General features: G+C 37.8%; 2 protein-coding genes across 4 annotated transcripts in view; both read left to right on the plus strand.

Annotated features, from left to right (window-relative positions):
* Nucleotides 1-290: 290 nt before the first annotated feature.
* On the plus strand, nucleotides 291-10796 carry LOC139759251 (neuferricin). The gene is made up of 6 exons (XM_071681380.1): nucleotides 291-732; nucleotides 2256-2396; nucleotides 3570-3756; nucleotides 3958-4217; nucleotides 6629-6679; nucleotides 9853-10796. Exons 1-4 carry the CDS (start codon nucleotides 378-380, stop codon nucleotides 4172-4174), a joined length of 900 nt encoding a protein of 299 aa, XP_071537481.1. The 5' UTR covers nucleotides 291-377; the 3' UTR covers nucleotides 4175-4217; nucleotides 6629-6679; nucleotides 9853-10796.
* Nucleotides 10797-15037: 4241 nt separating this feature from the next.
* LOC139759252 (glutamate receptor ionotropic, delta-2-like) overlaps nucleotides 15038-23133 on the plus strand; it is a 29921-nt gene continuing 21825 nt past the window's right edge. For all 3 annotated transcript variants that reach the window (XM_071681383.1, XM_071681381.1, XM_071681382.1), the window contains exons 1-5: nucleotides 15038-15069; nucleotides 19298-19352; nucleotides 19541-19640; nucleotides 22011-22111; nucleotides 22318-22490. In XM_071681383.1, coding sequence (XP_071537484.1) covers nucleotides 19316-19352; nucleotides 19541-19640; nucleotides 22011-22111; nucleotides 22318-22490 — 411 coding nt within the window. In that variant the 5' untranslated portion in view covers nucleotides 15038-15069; nucleotides 19298-19315. The remainder of the gene's footprint in view (nucleotides 15070-19297; nucleotides 19353-19540; nucleotides 19641-22010; nucleotides 22112-22317; nucleotides 22491-23133) is intronic.

Genomic DNA, 23133 nt, shown 5'->3' on the forward strand with positions numbered 1-23133 from the left:
TTAAATTACATCATTAATTTACTAAAAAGTCATATCCCCAATTGATCATCACTAACGCATGATTATAATTGATTCTCAAGGTAATGTAATGGATAAAAGCATTGATATTCCGTAATATTCTTTGTTATACCTCGCTGACGCGGGAAACAGCGATTAAGTACTAATGTGTGTGTGTGTGTGGGTATGTGTAACGCCATCTTTGGAGTGAAGATTTGATTAACTGGTGAACATTAGTTGTAGTTCTCGCCGCCAGGAGTGTCTAGTCTGGCTCAGTTTCCCATGAAATTCTTCCCATTTAAACTTGTCATTGTGATGTCAACAAACATTAGCAGGAGCAGGTCGCGGTTGGACGACCTGCTTACGGGGCCGTGGACGAGATGAAGACATTTGTTAAATTTATGTTGATAACTTCAGTGGGTGTGGCTCTGGTGGGGGTGGTCGTGCACGAGGTTTCTCCCCAGTACATGACAGCTGTGATGAGCAGTCCCAGTGTGAGGGGTGTAACCCTGGCCGTTCATAACCTAATCCGCCGCCTTTATCCTACACCCTCCCCGGTGGAACCAAAGACCATTAAAAAGAAAAGAGAGAGACTCTTTACACCTGAAGAACTGAGGAAATACGATGGCCAAGCAGGAAACAAAGGGCCTTATTTAGCTGTTCTTGGAAGTGTGTACAACGTTAAGAAGGGCAAAAAGCATTATGGACCAGGCGGTGGCTATGAATTTTTTTCTGGTATGGAAATAAAGTTGCTGCTGTACATTATCAGCTTCACTAGTTTTAAAAGCAGCTTTGGATGTTGTGACATTCTTCTGCAGTGGTATTATATAGTTTAGAGAATAGAAGAAAGCTTTGGAGTGATTTGACCAGTATTTTCTTTGATGTTAAATACGGTAGAAATGGTGATGGTTGAGACTATCAGGGGAAACATTAGATTAATTAATGTCAAGTTTGCTTAACACTTTCAAATTCAACAGAACTTTTGACAACTTACCTCCCATAGAAGCCAATATTTATGGTTTGAAAATTCTACCATTAATGTGGTCTGCTGCTGGGGACCATGGGGATTGGTTACTTTTGGAGGGGTTGGGTGATGTTGTGAACCGCTGCTTGGTCTGTCATATGCTGACTTTTATTGTTGTTCATATATCTACATTGATTAACATCCACGTTTTCTCATATACTTATCAACTTTCACCACTGTTGCCTTATTGATATTGTAGATTAAAATCTAATGCTCCAGAGCTTTCTCCACAACTTTTATTTTATTCTGTAAACATTACACTATGAATGGTTAGGAAAATTACACGATATCCAAAGCTGGCTTTGTTGCAGTAGACACCAATACCCTTGGTTTACTTAAATTAGAACATTAAGAAATAAAAAGTTAAGTGAGGTTTTCTTAGGTTTTGTTGATTTCAATAGGTTTTTCATATACTCTTATGGTAATTAATTCCATATATTCCCAGATCTTCAAAGCCCTCTCTCTTATAGACTTATCTTAAAATAAAAAGATTCTTCAAATCATTTTTCTGTCACAAATTTCTCCATTTTAACACCACATTTGTTGACCTGCAAAGTTATTTCTCAAACATTTGTTGAGAAAGTGGTGCAAGGGAAGCAAATGATTATGTTTTCTACGTAAAATAGTATGTGAAAAGAAAGAATACAAACCCATAAACCCAATTTAAGCTAACTTAGCCTTATGTAGCATTGTTTTAAATGGTTGCTGCAGATGGAATAGAGTTCTGATTATTATGAATTACATACTGGTATGAAAGACTGCCAATCTTGTTTTTGAAACTCGAGACAGAATAACACTGCATAGAAAATAAGATGACAGAAGCAACATATCCTAAGTGAAATAACAAAGCATTGTCCAAGCAAGCACCCAAATTCAGAAAAGCTGTTAACATTGGAATTTTGATTTTTAAGGTATCATTATGAAGAGCATTTCTGTAGATGTTTTATGGTGTTTAATGTTTCATCTTGGTGATAGATTTTTCTGTGATATTAAGGGAAATCAAACTTTCCTCACCAACAGTCCTAACAAAACCTATATTGTTCAACAACAGATTCCGTTACTTTATTCATCTTTCTCTTTAGGGTAGATTGATATTTGAATGGGTACCTAGCATAAGTTAAGATATACTCTTTGTATATGAAATAATCCATGTAGAGGGGAATAGATATTGTACTTTAGATCTAAACGAAAGACTTTATTTTCTGTTTTGTATGTCATAATTCTGGCATTACAGGTCGTGATGCAAGTAGAGCATTTGTCACTGGAGATTTTACTGAGGCAGGACTCATTGATGACATTACTGGTTTAACGAGTGTTGACTACATTGGTCTTGATGAATGGGTGAAGTTTTACAAGAGTGATTACAAATTTGTTGGTGAGTCTTGTGTCATACGTTTTAATCACACAGATAATCAGTAAACAGAATCCTGTATTCGTTAAATAGTTTTGATTTTCCAAAAGTCTTAGATTGGCTTCTTGGTTTCCATTTCTCTAGATTTTTCCTAAGATATCTTCTCTCTGATCTCCAGTGTAGCTTTCAGAAAGGTTGCGCCAGGAAAACAGACAAAAAAGGCCACACTTGTTCACACACAGTCTCTTGCTATCATGTGTAATGCATCGAAACCACAGCTCCCTATACACATCCAGGGACCACAGACCTTTCCAAGGTTTACCCGAGATGCTTCACATGCCCTGGTTCAGTCCATTAACAGGACGTCAACCCCGGTATACCATATCATTCCAGTTCACTCTGTTCCTTGCACGCCTCTCACCCTCTGGTATTTTCAGGCTCCAATCACTCAAAATCTTTTTTGCTCCATCCTTCCAACTCCAATTTGGTCTCCCACTTCTCCTTGTTCCCTCCACCTCTGATACATACATCCTTCCTCTTTGTCTATCTTTCCTCACTCATTCTTTCCATATGTCCACACCATTTCATCACACCCTCTTCTGCTCTATCAACCACACTCTTTTTATTTCCACACATCTCTCTTACCCTTTCATTACTTAATTGATTAAACCACATATAACATTGTTGGAACTACTATTCCTTCAGACATACCCATTTTTCTCCCTGGGTTTAGGGGAGAAATAATACTTCCCATATATTCCCACGTGTCAAAAAAGGTGACATATACACATTGCAAAGCTTCAAGGTAAATATCATCAAGGTTGTTGTGTTGCTTTCAGCAGCATCTCCATACTTTTTGATTTTACCAATCCCTTCCCTAATTCTTTCTGTAATTGTGAATGGTAGATAAGTGGTGATATTATATAACTTGTTTAAGATGTGTGATTTTCATGTTGTGCATATTGTTTTTATTTGCATAGATGAAGAAAGGGAGATATTTAAAAGCATTTGTAAGATTAAGGTTGATAAGAGTCAGGCAAGACAGCATCTACATGTGATGAAGATGGTAAAGGTGGCCTTAAACTCTATATTGATTTTATATATGGAACTATAATGGTGTACTTTTATATATTTTCACTGCATCTTGCATGTTGTCCGTTGGATTCATGTAGCCTAAGATTGGCATCTTTTTGATAGGAAAACTAATTGGCCGATACTATGATGAGACGGGTAAGGCAACATCCTACTACTACGATGCACAACGATGGATTACCGAAGCATACAGGCATAAAGAGGATGAAAATCAGGAGAAAAAGATGTTTCCCCCATGCAATTCGGAATGGAGTCCAGAATCTGGAGCACGAGTTTGGTGCACATCAAGAAGGTATATTGAAATATTGTGAATACATCTGTCATTTCCTAAAGGTTATGCTTTTCACACTTCATGATGGAATTAGTGGACCATCCTTACCATTGAAGGGTTAATATTGTTGGTATTTATGGAAGCTCTCTCAGTTGCTAAATGAAATTTTTCATGTAAATGTATTTGTCATCATGCTGCTGTAATTTTCATACTTATTTTCAGTGGAGGAGTGGAAAGAGACTGGGAGGGAGTGCCACGCAAATTATTTAGCCCGGGCCAGAGTAAACCACGTTGTGCATGTGTAAAAAGCCTTGGACCACCTTCCCATGATCCAAAGAGAGTGCCCCATGACAACAGAGGTGATTTAGACCACCCAAACATAGAGGAGTATCCTGGATGCCCACCAGACCAACTCACTTGTTTAGTAAAAGAAGAATGAGTGCTAAAAACTTATCTTCATCCTCAAAATATATATTGAACATGTTAGTGATGATTATTTCTTTGGTATATACGTACGTAATGATATATTCAGATATGTACATTTACTGCCAAGATGGTCATTGTTTACTTATCTTATTACCAACCCCTATATATTGACATCATACCTCAACAGTCAGTTCTCTCTTCCCATAATGATTCTTTTCACACTTTGCCCTTCACTTCTGTTCCATATCTCAAGCATGTATTTGCACAAAATTGTGTAACTCATTCTATTTGTGCTTTCTGTATTCTAGATCTCGTTTCTCAAGCTACATATGATATAAGTGTACATGAAAAGGATTTATACCAAGGTATGGATGAAGACTATGTATGCTTGCTTATTATTCTGTTACCAATGACATATGATAAAGTTTTAAGAAGAGTATGAAAGTGATAGTATAAATATGCTTTTTTGTACAGAAATTCTTTTCTTGATTTAGTGATTTAGTAATGACCAAATGTATGATAGTGTCATTTTTACACATCCCGTCTTTAGCTGTCATGTAGAAGGTAATGAAACAAGAGGTTGCCATGCACAACAAAGCCCTACAGACTACTCTGTTGTTAATCTTACTTGCTTCAAATGTCATGGCTCAGACCTTTGACATCGCATTGCTCCTCGTGTACCTCATCAGTCCAGTGTATTTTATCCAGTGTGGACCTTTTACCCTCCTATACATCCAGAACTCGATACCCTGAAGCCTCTTTCACTTCATCCTTCCATTTCGGTCTTTGTCTCCCTTGCTGCTTCCACCTTCGACATGTACATTGTCCTACTCAGTCTTCTTTCACTCATCATCTCCATATGCAAAACTGTTTTAGCATGCTTTGGTTGGACCTCTTAGTCAAGCTGCACTTAGTGCATCTTTCTCTATGTTAAACAGCCAAACTATGGATTTTTTTCACTCTTGTTATTCCCCTCATCATACAACCTTTCTTCCTTAAAGAATCAGGTCTACAAACACCAACAGAACACTACCTAATTTCTATTTTTCTTTTACTTTTTTCTTTTGCTCAAGATGGCCTAGACTAGGGTATAGTTTGCCCATACCATGTTGGTCACTATAAAAGAAAGGCTGAAGGCTGCTCTCAGTTGCCAATCAGACCTGAAAACTAACAAAAAATATCTGGCTTGCATGAGCAGTTCAATGCTACAGCACCAATGGAAGAGTATACAGAATAGACAGATATAGTTAATAGGATGGAAAGCAAGTTTCCAATTATATATGTCTTGTGTTTAGTGAAAGGAAGTGAAATGATTATGGAATAGTTGGAACAAAGCCAAACTAGATGGCAGCAAGGTACCTAGGTAGTGATTCCAAGGGACATGAGCATGCATAAAAACACACATCTAAGTTGCTTGATAGATCACATGTGCAAACTATACCCATTAAGGACATTGCAGTTTTTGAACTAACAAAATTCAAGAAAAGTTGTAGAAATTTTCATATTATGATATAATCATAAAATTGTTTCTTTTTAGGATGGAATGTTTTTTTCCCAAGAATTTTCCAAGGTTGACGTGGGAGGGGCTGGGGCTCATGACTTCGAGGCAGGAGACCATTCCCAGCTTATTACAAGACCTCATTGCCTCTTTTTAAAACTTTAAACTGAGTTCCATTCTTCTCATTATTGACATGTCGGGTTGAGTCAGATTCATCAGTGCATTGGAAATTGTTGATGAGTATTGATGTACATGAGGATTAGTAATGATAGTAAATGTGAATAAAAGCAAGGCTATTAGGTTCAGTAGGGTTTAGGGACAAGGTAGTTGGGAGGTAAGTTTGAATGGAGAAAAATTGGGGGAAGTGAAGTGTTTTAGATATCTCGGGGTGGACTTGGCAGGAAATGGAACCATGGAAGTGCAAGTGAAGTCATAGGGTGGGGGAGGGGATGAAGGTTCTGGGAGCAATGAAGAATGTGTGAAAAGAGAGAATGTTATCTCAGAGAGCAGAAATGGGTATGTTTGAAAGATTTATGTATTTGCAACAATATTATATGGTTGAGAGCCACGGGCTATTGATAGGGTTGTGTGGAGGAGGGTGGATGTATTGGAAATGAAATATTTGAGGACATAATGTGGTGTGAGATGGTTTGATTGAGTAAGTAAAGAAAGGATAAGAGAAATGTTTAGCATTGAAAAGAGTGTGGTTGAGAGAGCAGAAGAGGGTGTGTTGGAGTGATTTGGACATATGGAGAGAGTGAGTGAGGAAAGGTTGACAAAGAGGATATATGTGTCAGAGTTGGAAGGAATAAGGAGAAGCAGGAGACAAAAGTAAAGAAATTCTTAAAGATGCATATCCTACCATATAGGAGCACTTCCCCCGACTTACACTTTTTGTAGCATGACTTTGTAAATTTTTTTGATTATTTCATCTCGTATTATTTCTTGTTCAATCTTACTTTTTGTCAGGTGGTGTTTTCGCATGCCTGGCAGCTTAGGACGCTTGGAAATCTGTACCAGGTAAGTGAAACTGGCAGCTGCACTGTCCATTATACAAGTGTATTGTATAGTTTTACATTCTTTTTAAAATTCACATGATTCTTTCAGAAAAGTTAACGGGGCTGCTTTAGCTTCAAGGTAGCACTACAATTAATAGCATGGTAATGATCAATTCCTTTGGAATGAAAAGGTGTTCAATTAGATTGTACTCCATTTCATCCATTGATGATGATACAACCTGGCTTGAGGTGACTTTCCATTCATTGTGTGACCATATGCATGCAGTTTGGTAATGCCACTAAGGCTTAGTCCTCTGTTATTGATGCTACTTCACTAACATGGGAAATGGCAATCAAGTATGATAAATGAAACATGAATATTTTTTTCATACATATTTATCATTTCCTGCGTAAGCGAGGTAGAGTCAAGAAGAGGACTGAGCCTAAGAGGGAAAAATCCTCACTTGGCTCCCTTCTCTGTTCCTTCTTTTGGAAAGTAAAAACTGGAGGGGAGGATTTCCAGCCTATACATTTCAACATATACATACATATACATACGCAGACATATACGTATATACACATGTACATATTCATACATGCTGCCTTCATCCATTCCCGCCACCACCCTGCCACACATGAAATGGCACCCCCTCTCCCCATGTGCATGCTATGTATGTGTATATATTCTTTCTTTCATACTATTTGCCATTACCCGCATTAGCGAGGTAGTGTTAAGAACAGAGGACTGGGCCTTTGAGGGAATATCCTCACCTGGCCCCCTTCTCTGTTCCTTCTGGAAATTCAAAAAAAACATGAGAGGAGGATTTCCAGCTACCCACTCCCTCCCTTTTTAGTCACCTTCTACGATACGCAGGGAATACGTGGGAAGTATTCTTTCTCCCCAATCCCCAGGGATAATATATATATATTTTTATTTATTTTGCTTTGTCGCTGTCTCCTGCATTAGCGCAAGGAAACAGACGAAAGAATGGCCCAACCCACCCACATACACATGTATATACATACACGTCCACACACACAAATATACATACCTATACATCTCAACGTATACATATATATACACACACAGACATATACATATATACGCATGTACATAATTCATACTGTCTGCCTATAGTCATTCCCATCACCACCCTGCCACACATGAAATAACAACCCCCTCCCCCTTCATGTGCACGAGGTAGCGCTAGGAAGACAACAAAGGCCACATTCATTCACACTCAGTCTCTAGCTGTCATGTAATAATGTACCGAAACCACAGCTCCCTTTCCTTATCCAGGCCCCACAGAACTTTCCATGGTTTACCCCAGACGCTTCACATCCCCTGGTTCAATCCATTGACAGCACGTTGACCCCGATATACCACATCGTTCCAATTCACTCTATTCCTTGCACGCCTTTCACCCTCCTTAATGTTCAGGTCCCGATCACTCAAAATCTTTTTCACTCCATCTTTCCACCTCCAATTTGGTCTCCCACTAATCGTTCCCTCCACCTCTGACACATATATCCTCTTTGTCAATCTTTCCTCACTCATTCTCTCCATGTGACCAAACCATTTCAATACACCCTCTTCTGCTCTTTCAACCACACTCTTTTTATTACTACACATCTCTCTTACCCTTTCATTACTTAATTGATCAAACCACTTCACACCACATATTGTCCTCAAGCATCTCATTTCCAACACATCTACCCTCCTCCACACAACCCTATCTATAGCCCACGCCTCGCAACCATATAACTTTGTTGGAACCACTATTCCTTCAAACATACTTTTATTATACTTGATTGCCGTCTCCTGCACTTATACATACTTATACATTTCAGTGTATACATACATACATACATATATACACATGTACATACATGCTGCCTTCATCCATTCCTGTTGCCTTGTTTGTATTCAGTGGATGGAGGGGAGTGCAGTTTTGTTAAAGATGTAGCTTCAGAGGAGAAAGGAGTCCCTCATTTCTCTGCTCCTGCATAGGGTACAGTCACAAAGCTGTGAGATTCCTATGGAGGAGGTTCTCAGGGTTATATGATAATAATACAATGCTTTTCTTAGTTAAGGAAGACAATAACAGGAACCAAAAAATAATGGCCTCTTTTGCTCATACTCAGTCTGAACCGAGCCACACAGACTTCTCTGTGATTTACCATGATTGTTTCACTTGATCTTGTTCAACCACTTAACTGGACAACACATCTTGTACCACATAACAAAAACTAGATTTATTCAGTACATACCTCTTACCTTCCTGGATATTGCCCCAATACCCAGCCTTCCATTCTCACGGACATGCCCATCCCCTTGCCCTCACCACTGCTGGCACAAAACTTCTGTTTGTTAGTTTCTCTTTACCCATCTTTACCACATGCCCAAACTATTTAAGGATACTCTGATCAGCCTTCTCATATTGAACAACCACCCCATTTCTTACCATGTATTTGTCCTTAGACATTTTATTTGCCTCATGCCCATCCTCTTCCTTTTTTTTGTGTTCAATGGTGGAGACCCGCTTATATTCAAGTCTGTTAGACCTAATATACTTTACCTTCAGACATACCATCTTTACCTTTATGAAACATAGACCTTTCCTTTCTCATGCTTTTTAATGCACCCAAGACCTTCCTCCCCTTTTTTCATCTTCTGACCCATTTTTATCCCATGGCTCTGCTACATTCCCTACTCCCAGGTACCTGAGGTACTCCTCTTTCTCCAGGTCTTCCCCATGTAAATATATTTAGACCATCCTTTTTCACCCTGCCATACTGGACTTCATTACCTTACTTTTGTTCCCAATAACTTTCAACTCTCTTATATTTTCAGCATAATAGTTTCTTCCATGATGTAAATGCTTGGATGTGTATTTTCACAGTAAAATATAGGCAAATAATTCCCCTTTGGTTATCATTTGCAGTTTGTAGAGAATTTTACCTCACTGTATTGTTGTATTAAATCCTAAACATTTCAGTGTATAGTTTACTATAATGTCATTGCTCTTGAAATTGAAACTCATATCTCACTGATTATCTTGATAATTCTGGATGAAATTATGTACACTACATTTCAATGTTAAAAAGTGTTTTTAATATGGTAGATCATACTTTCCTCAGCTTTGCAGTTTTAGGACTTAATTGCCTAACAATTTGGTTGTTTTGATATTACAGTTTTCGTGGTTCATCTACGGGTGACTTTACTTCCATGGTGCTGGGTATAACTCATGGTAAAATTTTGCATTTAAGTTATGTTGTTCATATATATGAAGGTTCTATAAGCTACTCTGTAAAGGATAAATTTCTAAAGGCAGCTTAAGGTATTATGAAGAGGATTGATATATCTGTATATAAAGTCAAAGTACTTCATAACATTCCATCTTGTTGCTCATTCTTTTTAATTTTTTTTTACATATTCTTATATTTTCAACATTTCAGTATTGTTGGTATTCATTATCACATGAATATAATGTGTTTAAAACTTTAAGTGAATAAGATTAACTTTGTTTCTTGACCTATTTCGAAATTTGTTTATGAAAATTGGAACAGCTAAATTACTGTGTTCTGCAAAGATTTACAAATGGTTTAATGGAATGAAATATAAGATGTGTTTGAAATTAGAATGTAGATCATAAAAGAAAGTATATTTTAGATTATATTTTTATAATTGCCCTGGTTGCGTATACTTGAGATACTTTTACTGTTCACAGAAAATGGGTGGTAGGCTTATGGTGGTTCTGAATGATGAATACCTTATATGGTTAATAGCCATAACAAAATGAGAACTTTTCACTTTTTAGAATATCTATCATTACTATTGTGATGAGCAGAAGAAAAAGAGCCAGCCAAAAATAACCTGACCTTAATAGTACTGTTTCATATTATGAAACTGAATCTTACCTTGCTCTTTCATGTTTGGAAGAGAAGAGATCGCATAATTTATGTATCATCAACATCTTTGTTGTATGATGATAGCACAGCATAACTCCATTCATTCCTGTGTAAAAGTTTGTCACCATGGAAGGTCTACACTGTATTGCTCATGAATTTTCTCCATGTATTGTTATCATGTTCTTAGAACTGATGGCAGAAATTATATTTTAATGACAGGAAGCTCATTCATAGTGTTTTTATCCTAAATAGATTGTACATTAGCACATTTTAAGAAGCAAATTTACTTTCACTATTGATAACCTTCATTCAGTTTCTGCTCTGTATCCTTTCTGTGGTTACAGGTGTGTCACATGCAAAATTTTCTCCAGACATTTTGGATGCCAACTATCCCTGCACCTGCAGTTCCTGTAAAGCTGGTAGCAGTGTTAGCAACAGTAGCAGAAGAATTAATGTTGCTGTTAACTATAGCACTATGGAGTTGCACAAAGAAATATGGCTTTGTGAAAAATTTAGGGATTACTTTATGAAACACAAGGAAGACACAATGAAGTAACCTGAAAATATGAAAAGAGAAGTATAGGAGGATAAGAGAGCAAAACAGGAAATTAGCCTTTAATGAAAGAAATTCCTGGGGAGAGGGGAGAAAGAATACTTTCCACGTATATTACTTCTAAGGTTCAGTCCTCTGTTCTTAACGCTACCTCGCTAACATGGGAAATGGCTTTGAAAAATGTGTGGAAGGCAAGAACATTATCTTGGAAAGCAAAAATGGGGATGTTTGAAGGAATAGTGGTTCCAACAATGTTATATTGTTGCGAGGCGTGGGCTATAGATAAAGTTGTGCGGAGGAGGGTGGATGTGTTGGAAATGAGATGTTTGTGGACAATATGGGGTGTTAGGTGGTTTGATCGAGTAAGAGAGATGTGTGGTAATAAAAAGAGTGTGGTTGAGAGAGCAGAAAAAGTGTTTTGAAATGGTTTGGTCACATGGAGAAATGAGTGAGGAAAGATTGACAAAGAGGATATATGTGTCAGAGGTGGAGGGAACCAGGAGAAGTGGGAGACCAATTTGGAGGTGAAAAGATGGAGTGAAAAAGACTTTGAGTGATCAGGGCCTGAACATGCAGGAGAGTGAAAGGCGTGCAAGGAATAGAGTGAATTGGAATGATGTGGTATACCGGGGTCGACGTGCTGTCTGTGGATTGAACCAGGGCATGTGAAGCGTCTGGAGTAAACCATGGAAAGTTGTGTGGGGCCTAGATGTGGAAAGGGAGCTGTGGTTTTGGTGCATTATTACATGACAGCTAGAGACTGAGTGTGAACGAATGGTGCCTTTGTTGCCTTTTCCTAGCACTACCTCGCACACATGAGGGGGGGGGATGTTGTTATTCCATGTGTGGCGGGGTGGCGATGGGAATGACTAAAGGCAGACAGTATGAATTATGTACATGGGTATATATGTATATGTCTGTGTGTGTGTATATATATGTATACATTGAGATGTATAGGTATGTATATGTGCTGTGTGTGGACGTGCATGTATATACATGTGTATGTGGGTGGGTTGGGCCATTCTTTCGTCTGTTTCTTTGCGCTACCACGCTAACGCGGGAGACGGCGACAAAGCAAAATGATAATAAAAAAGTAAAATATATATATATATATATATATATATATATATATATATATATATATATATATATATAGATATATGTGTGTGTGTGTGTGTGTGTGTGTGTTTTTGTGTGTGTGTGTCAGCTTTTCATTTTATCGACTAACTCTTAGGGGTGGATGAACAGCTTGGTTGAATGGACCGAGTGCCGTAACAGGGATTCGAATCTGTGTTGTATCATGGCGCGCTAACCAGTACATCACGGAGGTAATGCTTCTCGCGTTGCCTTAATGCTGCTGTTCAAAGAGTAATGATCTGTAGATGTTCCTGTAATGGAGATACGAAGAAGCCTTCATTTAAATTTAAACGCATCACTTTATTGATCATCATTTTATTGTATGATGAGGCACTCATCCCTCGAACATCATGTAGCTGAGCGGTGAGTGGCAGGTAACTTATTGATAAGTGTTAGCTATTATACTTAGGGGATCTTGCTACTTTTAATCCAGGCCTTATGAACGTGATGTGAGTGTACTCCAAACACATCCACCAAGCGAACTTGATGCTTCACGCGAAAGGATGCCAAACATATCACTTTAGGTACTGACGTAATTGGATATGTGTATATACAGGGAGAATATATGCAGGGAGATAGTTCCATTACCGAGAGAGACAAGTAATCTATGAAAAAAGTGAATGTTTGCAAGTGCGGGGATGAAACATATTTTATTGAGCGGTTGAGAAGAGTGGCTTGGTTCAAATGGTTGTACGGTGATACATTACACAACAATGCAGTAATGGTATGATAAGGATAAAGGGAATTATGAATGACAGGTATTGATTTGAAGGGTTGGGACGTTAGACCCAGATCGGTTACAAAGAGCACCTAGCGTTGGGTTAAGTGGTGCGAATTGAGGAATCCAGTAATACGTGTGCGGATGGACACAGCTTTGCAATGGTTGATCAGTGAGGAATAGTAAATATGTTTTCGGAAAAGTGCATCGACTTATAGATATCTTTCGTCCATCCCTTTTCCCTAATTTTCATTTCTTATCTTAAAGAACAATATAGAGTTTTTAAAAACAATTTTAGATGTCTTGGAATGTTAGGCATGGAACTCAAGGTGCAACGGTTTATCCGTGAGAGTTACACACGAAGATTCCGGTTTCGGAATATTACATATGAGAGCTAGACAATGGTTACGACAGAATGAAGGTATTTCTTCCTCTTTCTGGCGTTACCATGCTAACATAGAAAACGGTGAAGAGTAGTTCATGTTTTTAAGACCAAATTTTAGGCAAAAAATTAGGGAGTCAACCTATACATGGGTAATAGTTTCGTTATGTTGAAATACTGATGGGATTTGACTGGTGTAGACCCCGTTGTTCAAATATCTGAGACGAAGGGTATTTGATTACTTGGAATCGAAATCATTTCTCTATTAGAGGCGATCATTGCCGATCGGTTAGCGTTTCTGACTACCACGCAAAAGGTCCTAGGTTCGAATCTGTCTGATTTACACACACACACACACATATATATATATATATATATATATATATATATATATATATATATAAAACCACAGCTTATGCATATACGAAATCACGAACACCACTGTGACCTCTTGTAATATATATATATATATATATATATATATATATATATATATATATATATCATATATATATATATATATATATATATATATATATATATATATATATATATATATATATATATATATATATATATACAGACGTCCTAGCTTCGTCTCTTCGATTTATATCAACTGACTTATATTTCTCTCTTGTGTCTCCCCCTGATGAAGTGATTATTACACGAAAGTGCACTTGAGGACTTATCGTGTTTCATTTTCCCCGTGGACTCAGGAATATCTTGATCACGCGCAAAATTGTGATCCCTTCCAATATATATATATATATATATATATATATATATATATATATATATATATATATATATATATATTATCCGTGGGGATAGGGGAAAAAGGATACTTCCCACGTATTTTTTGCGTGTCGAAGGCAACGAAAAGGGGGGGAGTAGGGGGCTGGAAATCCTCTTCTCCAGTTTTCAATTTTCCAAAGAGAAGGAACAGAGAAGGGGGCCAAGTGAGGATATTCCCTCTAAGGCTCAGTCCTCTGTTCTTAACACGACCTCGCCCACGCGGGAAATGGCGAATATGATATATATATATATATATATATATATATATATATATATATATATATATATATATATATATATATATATTATCCCTGGGGATAGGGGAGAAAGAATACTTCCCACGTATTCCCTGCGTGTCGTAGAAGGCGACTAAAAGGGGAGGGAGCGGGGGGCTGGAAATCCTCCCCTCTCGTTTTTTTTTTTTAATTTTCCAAAAGAAGGAACAGAGAATTGGGCCAGGTGAGGGTATTCCCTCAAGGCCCAGTCCTCTGTTCTTAACGCTACCTCGCTAATGCGGGAAATGGCGAATAGTTTGAAAGAAAAGAAAGAATATATATATATATATATATATATATATATATATATATATATATATATATATATATATATATATATATATATATATATGTGTGTGTGTGTGTGTGTGTGTGTGTGTGTGTGTGTGTGTGTGTGTGTGTGTGTGTATGTGTGTGTGTGTGTGTGTGTGTGTGTGTGTGTGTGTGTGTGTGTGTATGTGTGTGTGTGTATGTGTGTGTGTGTGTGTGTGTGTATGTGTGTGTATGTGTGTGTGTGTGTGTGTGTGTGTGTGTGTGTGTGTGTGTGTGTGTGTGTGTGTGCGCATGCGCAATGGATTAAAATTCGCCGGGATGACCCCGTCCAGGGTATTGCTGCTTTGCGATCGGTCGTGTATGGAAGGTAAGTGCTCTTGGTAAGATTCCATACGACAGTTTCTGCGGTGCTTAGTTATGGCTCGATGTTCTCTGTATGTTCCTGGCACATCACAATGATGCAATGAAAACTTGATGACATGTAAGCTCAGATGCATCATATAAGTCACTGTAGTCGTTAACTGAAATGTTCGGAAGCAGACAGTTATTATTTACTTGAAAGATTGGAGTCAGTGCCTTAGCACTGGAGTGGTCCAACTGTACAAAGCATGCATCTTATAACACCGTCATCAGACACTTTTCTAGATGTGACATTGCTTGGCTGACCTTGTTTTCGAGACTGATGCAGTAAGTGGGGAGGGCAATGCCTCTAGTACCCCATAGTTGACTGCGGCTTGATAATGGGAAAACGCGGGATACTACGATCAAGTGTATTATATGTTGATAACCACGTGGAAAATTAAACACGGTAAGTTCCCAAGTGCACTTGTAACGATCGCATCGTCAGGGGAGATGCAAGAATGAGATATAAGAATGTTCTACGTATAATATCTCACTCTTGTACTTCTAACGATGCGATCATTACAAGAAATTGCACCTGTACTCGTGGTTATCAGCAAATACCAGATCACGCGCACCACTTTGACCTCTTGTTATATATATATATATATATATATATATATATATATATATATATATATATATATATATATATATATATATATATATATTCTTTTTCTTACGTATTCCCCATTTCCCGCTTTAGTAAGGTAGGGTCCTCACTTAGCCCACTAAACTTCCTTGATTTGGAAAAGTTGAATAGGAGAGGAGGATTTCCAGCCCCCTCGGTCTTTACCATATTAATTGTATACTACCTCTTGATATATATATATATATATATATATATATATATATATATATATATGTGTGTGTGTGTGTGTGTGTGTGTGTTATTTATTATATTTTATTTTGTTTTGTCGCTGTCTCCCGCGTTAGCGAGGGAGCGCAGGGAAACAGACGAAAGAATGGCCCAACCCACCCACATACACATGTATATACATACACGTCCACACACGCAAATATGCATACCTATACATCTCAATGTACACATATATATACACACACAGACATATACATATATACACATGTACATAATTCATACTGTCTGCCTTTATTTATTCTCATCGCCACCTCGCCACACATGGAATAACAACCCCCTCCCTCCTCATGTGTGCGAGGTAGCGCTAGGAAAAGACAACAAAGGCCCCATTCGTTCACACTCGTGTCTAGCTGTCATGTAATAATGCAGCGAAACCACAGCTCCCTTTCCACATCCAGGCCCCACAGAACTTTCCATGGTTTACCCCAGACGCTTCACATGCCCTGGTTCAATCCATTGAGAGCACACGTCGACGACTAGTGTGATCATATATATATATATATATATATATATATATATATATATATATATATATATATATATATATATATGATCACACTAGTGATGATAGCATGAAGGTGAAATCGCACTTCAGTGCGATTCATGTAATTTTTCTATACATGTGACACGACATGTTTCGTGGAGACAATCTACCTCATCAGGTGCCAGTATTTAACATATATATTTGAATCCCAACGTCACACTTGAGTCCCGCCGTCTAGCACCAATCTGTACAGACCAACCACTGTCCGCTTTGTGTGGCAGTAACCGTTGTTGAGTGATTAGGTGGGGAGCGTGTGGCGTGGGTGGACTTAAGCAACTGGGTGTGTCTTGAGAGAAAAAAAATGTTTTTCATGACACTTCCAGTTAGTGAAGATGCAGACAAGTTGTCCCGGATGCGTCATTCTTGTAATGACTGCAAGTATGTTGCTGTTATGGTGACGGTGTTGTGATGCGATTGTAGGGTCTTTTGCATATGGAAAGACCCTCATTTTATGGTATGCTTGAGGTAATGAGCGTCGGACAAGGAGAGATGTGATCGTGTGCATAAATTTATCGTATAAGAAACAGACGGAGTCAACAAGGAATCAGATGTAGCTAGTTGGTCATGTTTGCCTAAGCTGTATGACAGTTTAGTATTACTGACGTTTAGTTTTATTTGGTATTTTAGGAATGTTATAACTGGCAAATAAGCATATATTGTACATTATCACTAGAGTTACTAAGTGCGGTAAGATTATACAAGCTGTGGCACACAGCGGAGTCACCAGTGATAGGGGACGAGTGGTCACGCTGGGGGGTGGGTTGAGATGGCGATTACGGGTCCTCTTGTAATATTGTAATGAGCAAAGTGTTATATTGTAAGAATAATATAAGGAATGACTGCGTTAAACTATCCGTGGCATATATCATGAGTATAGCTCTCGGCTAATTATAGAGATTAAATTGTTAAACTCATAAGGGAGATATCCTTGTCCACAGTAGTTCCCATATAAGATTATCATTTCTGGTGCTCAAATAAGAACATACAGTAAGACAGTTTCAAATAATGACAACATGAACATTTATCGAGTGTGATATAGTGAAGTGATTAACCTGGGAAACTGTAATGATCACCTTGCCAACCAACGTGGTTCCGTGTGACGCACCACACACACACACACAGGAAGGAGACTGTGTCTGACAGTATCCTATCATCATCACCTTGCAGGTTGTAACGAGGTTATTGGCTTTTCCTTAGCCCACAAAAAAGTGAGTAGTCAAAGAATGCTTGGCAGTCCATTGGCCTAAGTGGGTCATTAATGTCTGAATTATGGGGTTTTACTCAAACCACGGCTATGGGACACCATGGTAATCTCACTCAAACATCATCAACCATCATATGATAATCACTAATAATTACTACTAGTAATAACGTAGCTGCAGTATCTTGCATACATTTTTCCTTGCAATATCAAGGTTGTGTCCGGTCCATGAAACAGCGCCATAACTCCGTTCTTACGACAGCTACTGTATTATTTATCTGCAATTATCCTATAATGTTTGCCTTTCAAACTGCAATCATGTATGTGTTTATATGTAGATTTCTCGTTCTCATTCTGTTTGACAATAAGAAATCAGTTTGTTGGAAGTTGTTGGACGTAAATACTTCAAATTATCTGCAGTAGAAGAAAAGATCTGGTTAGTTCGGCAGATGCAGCAACATTCGGGCTTCATAAAACCGAAAATTCTGGGAAGTTTTGTGAGTTCGTCTGGTTGTATGACCTTGTCCAATTGTTGAATGTTTCATGAGAAAGATTATTTAATAAAGTTACAAATATAGCTATGGGCTCTATGTACTAGCGGTAGTTTTGCCACGCAATATTCATAAAGGATTCAAATTTTACATGATATGGCCATTGTATTAAGAGAAACTGCAGAATAGAATATGAAAGTTTACAAAAAGCATGTAATGTCGAGGGATTAATTACTGATGCTTATTTTTAGATAATTTGTGACTAAAGGAAATATTTTGATATAATAAATGCACATTTCCGTATTACTATCAAAACAAAAAGATATGTAGAATTTATTAGTTATAATTGTTATGAATGTGTGAATAGCGTAGATTTGTTCATATATAATGATATATTTTTTCATTTTTGATAGAGGTTCCGTCTTCTGAATATGCTATGGACCCAGCAGATATTTAATCTGGCACTGGTTTTGCTCCAAGTTTATTTGTTCGTTCCGTACACTTAACTTTGTAACTTGTATGATTTTGTTATCGTCACTGTTGTTAATATCATTGTTTATGGCTGCATAGATCTACAGATAAGTGAGAACATTTCAGATTCCATTAGCAATAAGATTCAGTCTGAAATATTAAATGTTTCGTGAGTAAGTATCAGAAGTAATAGTTTCTTTCCATTTGATTTAAATGAGTTACCTTTATACAAAGTTTTCGTTAGTATATCATTATCATAATTTGTTAGATATAGATACACAACGAAATGGATATGTAGATACACAGTATTGATAGTTTGCTTTATGTCTTTAACGAAAGAACATAACGTCATTATTTACATAATCAGGTTCCTGGGCCCACCAGATGCAGGTGGCAGACAGATACTCCTCAGATTTGTGGCTTAACTAAAGTTATCAAAACATTAAATAATTACTTAGATATATACTTCGTTGTTGTGTTACCTTTGAGAAGTCCAAAACCAAGGTAAATAGATTTAGCATGTATCACATTACAACAGTAGGACTGTTCTTCAGACCTATTTGAATTATAGGTATTCAATAAAACTATTTTCCATTTCTTATTTTTCAGACAAGAATCCTACACAAAATGAGAGACCTCACTCCCCAGCTTTTAGTCTGCCTTGGTGAGTTTATCATAATGATATCATTTTTAAACTTTGGATGTGTAAATATGAAACAAATATATAATTCCTATGTCATTATATGTTGTTATTTTTGTTAGTTTTTGTTCCACGCCATCATTGCATTAGTGTTATATGATATTTGGAGTGTTATACAGTTGTTGTTGTATATGAACTACTTCTTGAGATAGTGCTGGTGTGGAACGGCAGTGTGGGAGCGCACGACTCGCCCTCTCAGGTCTACACGACTACAGCCGCCACACCAGTCCTCAACCCTACACAACGCCTAAGGTAAATACAGAAGACAAATGTCATATACATATATACATATGTACACATGCATATATTGATACTTGCTTGCCTTCATCCATTCCTGGGGCCACCCAGCCCCACAGGAAACAGCATCGCTATCCCCTGCTTCACGAGGTAGCGCCAGGAAAACAAAGAAGGCCACATCGTTCGCACTCGTCTCACTGTTAAGTGTAATGCACCGAAACCACAGCTCCCTGTCCACATCCAGGCCCCACATATTTTCCATGGTTTACCCAAGAGGTTTCACATGCCCTGGTTCAGTCCATTAACAGCATGTCGACACTGGTATACAGCATCGTTCCGATTCACACTATTGCTTGCACGCCTTTCACCCTCTTGTATGTTCAGGCCCCGATCGCTCAAAATCTTTTTCACTTCATCCTTCCACCTCTAATTTGGTATATATATATATATATATATATATATATATATATATATATATATATATATATATATATATATATATATATATATATATCAGATGTAGATAGTGAGCAAGCATGTGTTTTTCATACTCTCTGAAAGTTGTCACCATTGTACAAGCCGTAGAATGGAGATCAGCCTTTAATAGGGAGTCTGCAGCAACTGCTTTCTTGCTCTTCCTCTTCTTGTGTAAGTAGCTTACTCATAACTGTCACACACACACACACACACACACACACACACACACACAGGAAAGTAGTATAGGTAGGTAACTCACCATCTATATGTGTGTGTGTGTGTGTGTGTTCGAGACTAAAAGGAGTCACATAAAAGATTTTGTTCCAGGAATATGCATGTTTGTTATATTGCTCTATTAGACAGTTCATAGTTTACACCTGGTGGCAAGTTTGGATATTTCCTGGTTGTGTTGAGCAGCAAGAATTTCAGTTTATTGTGACTGACGTCATGCCTCTTGTAGTCTAGTAAATTTTCGATGTTTTCTTTTTTCCGAACTGTCTTATTTTCTTGATATTTATTTGTTTAGGTCGTAGTCTAGTTTGTAGATGGGAAGCTGGCGATTGTTTGAAGGCTCTCAGATGACGACAACAACAGAAGAGTGCAGAAGTATGCATCAACAAAGATGTTTTGGGGTAATCGAGTAAAATAGCACCGTTGATATATTTCCCATTGAAGACAAATAGGACTTTATTCTTAGCACGATAAAGCAAGAAGAGATAACTTGAACTCAGAACTTAGTCACTAGCCAAAAAGTCGCGAAAGAATGGCAGAGGAGCCCCAACCTATCATTTGCAGCAGCAAGAGGTGAACACTAGAATGTTACTAACAAGAAGCTAAAAAAAAAATAACAACACCACACGACATGGCACACGCACGCGGCTCATAAAGAAATAACAGAACACAAACAACTGTTCATTTAAAACGCACAGGCGACGTATACGAGGAAAACATTTTCAAGTGGACAGTTCAGCTGTCCTTTATTTATATATTTCATTTTAGAAATATCAAATCAAACGCCTCCTTTCTCGCCAATTTTAGCCTGAAGGTGTTAAAGATGATTTGATTTGTGATTATGGACGCGGACGGCCTTAATGACCGTTGTTTTTGATAGGCCTGAAGCCGTAATAACCATTCACCAAAAACCATACATTCATATACAAAAATGTAGACAGATTCATGACTAGGGAGAGCATATGCTGTCAAGTTAGACTAAGTCCGGGCGATGCTAACAACAAACATATAGAGGGAACCGCTATGATGTATGCAGGGAACCGCTATGATTTATGCAGGAAACCGCTATGATTTATGCAGTGAACCGCTATGATTTATGCAGGAAACCGCTATGATTTATGCAGTGAACCGCTATGATTTATGCAGTGAACCGCTATGATTTATGCAATCATGTATTTAACGTTAACGCGTGTATGTTATTTTTGGCCAACTTGTTCTGCAGTGGAGTGCCTTACGACCGAACATGAGCACTGGCAATAAAAGATAACCCTATACTTTTCATTTATGTTGTCAGACTTCTGTAGAGAGATATGTGGCTAAATGACCATATTCAGCGGTCGATGGCTAGCATCATGCGTGGACGTCAGCACCTGCATAGTCTTGTACTCATGTTTCACGTCCGCTTAAGTATGTGGACGTAATGACCTTCAGATGTTGAAAGCCATCTGATACATACAGTGCTGGTGGATTAGTTTTGTTTACTATGATAAAAAGATTTGCATTTTCTGAGTTGAAGTTTATAGGATGTGATTAATCTCATAGTGTATAGAACTAAAAATATACAACACACAACCATTTGCTGATGATGTATCATGCACTCAGAAAACAAGTGTATCAGAAAATTGGTATTTTGGTAATGAATTTTTTTTTCAAGTATGTCTGTCTGTCTTTCGGCAGGAACATCGCTGAAGATTTGACCTTAGCTGACCTAGTGTCGCATCTGCTTGGCCTTACCTCCGGCCAACACTTTTACCTTGTATACGATAACGACAAGCCAGGTAGGCTGACCAGGGCCAAGTTGTAAGTTATGGTTCTGATTTGAATGGAATTGATATGAGTATATAAAAGGGGAAGAGTGAGTGACGGATAGAACCACTGCGAGATAAAAAAAAAAAAATTTATTTTTTCAAAATATATCTTGGAAATGATAACAAAAGTGATAAGGTAAAGTTTGAGACTGATCCATGATGTTTGTTGCGCACAGGTGTGGCTGATGTGGCGAGGGTGTTCCACCTGCAGGGAGACACAACTCTTTTACCTTACGACCCGACCTTCCATCTACTGACGGAGACGCTCAGGTCGTACAATCACGTCCAGGTTATAAGGAACATCTTCGTCTTCTGCAGGGCTGCCCATGTCACCCACTTGTTTGAACAAGTATGTTCACACAGTCCCTACGCTTATGTGATCAGATACGTTCTTTTATTTCTTACAGATAATATCCCATAGTGAACAAATACGTTCTCTCTATTCAGTAGGTATTTGGACAAGTAGCTTTTAACCTAATATTTTCGCGATTGCTTCAATCACTTCAAGGTAGCATTAGGAAGAAACGAGCGACGGCTTCATTTTATTCCCACGACCAGTTTTTACATTTCCTAAAGAAGTAACAGAGAAGAGAGGCAAGTGAGGATTTTCCCTCTGAGACAGTCCTCTGTTCTTGACGGTACTTCGCTAACGTGTGAAATGGCGAATATGTATGAATATCTGTCTATATATCTATGTCTATCTATCTACCTATCTATCTATCTACCTATCTATCTATCTATCTATCTATCTATATATATATATATATATATATATATATATATATATATATATATATATATATATATATATATATAAGATGGAAAAGAAACTTTAGATATAACTGGTGAGACAAATAGTTCATGAATAGGTGGATGGTATCAAGTATGATGATGGAAATCCGGAAGCGACGCCACAACCCCAGCAGCACATGTCTTGATACAGACAGTACTTGTATCACCATAAAACCCACCTCATCATACCAGGAAATTAC

This window comes from Panulirus ornatus, chromosome 32, assembly GCF_036320965.1.
Source record: "Panulirus ornatus isolate Po-2019 chromosome 32, ASM3632096v1, whole genome shotgun sequence".
NCBI classification, from domain to species: Eukaryota; Metazoa; Arthropoda; class Malacostraca; order Decapoda; family Palinuridae; genus Panulirus; species Panulirus ornatus.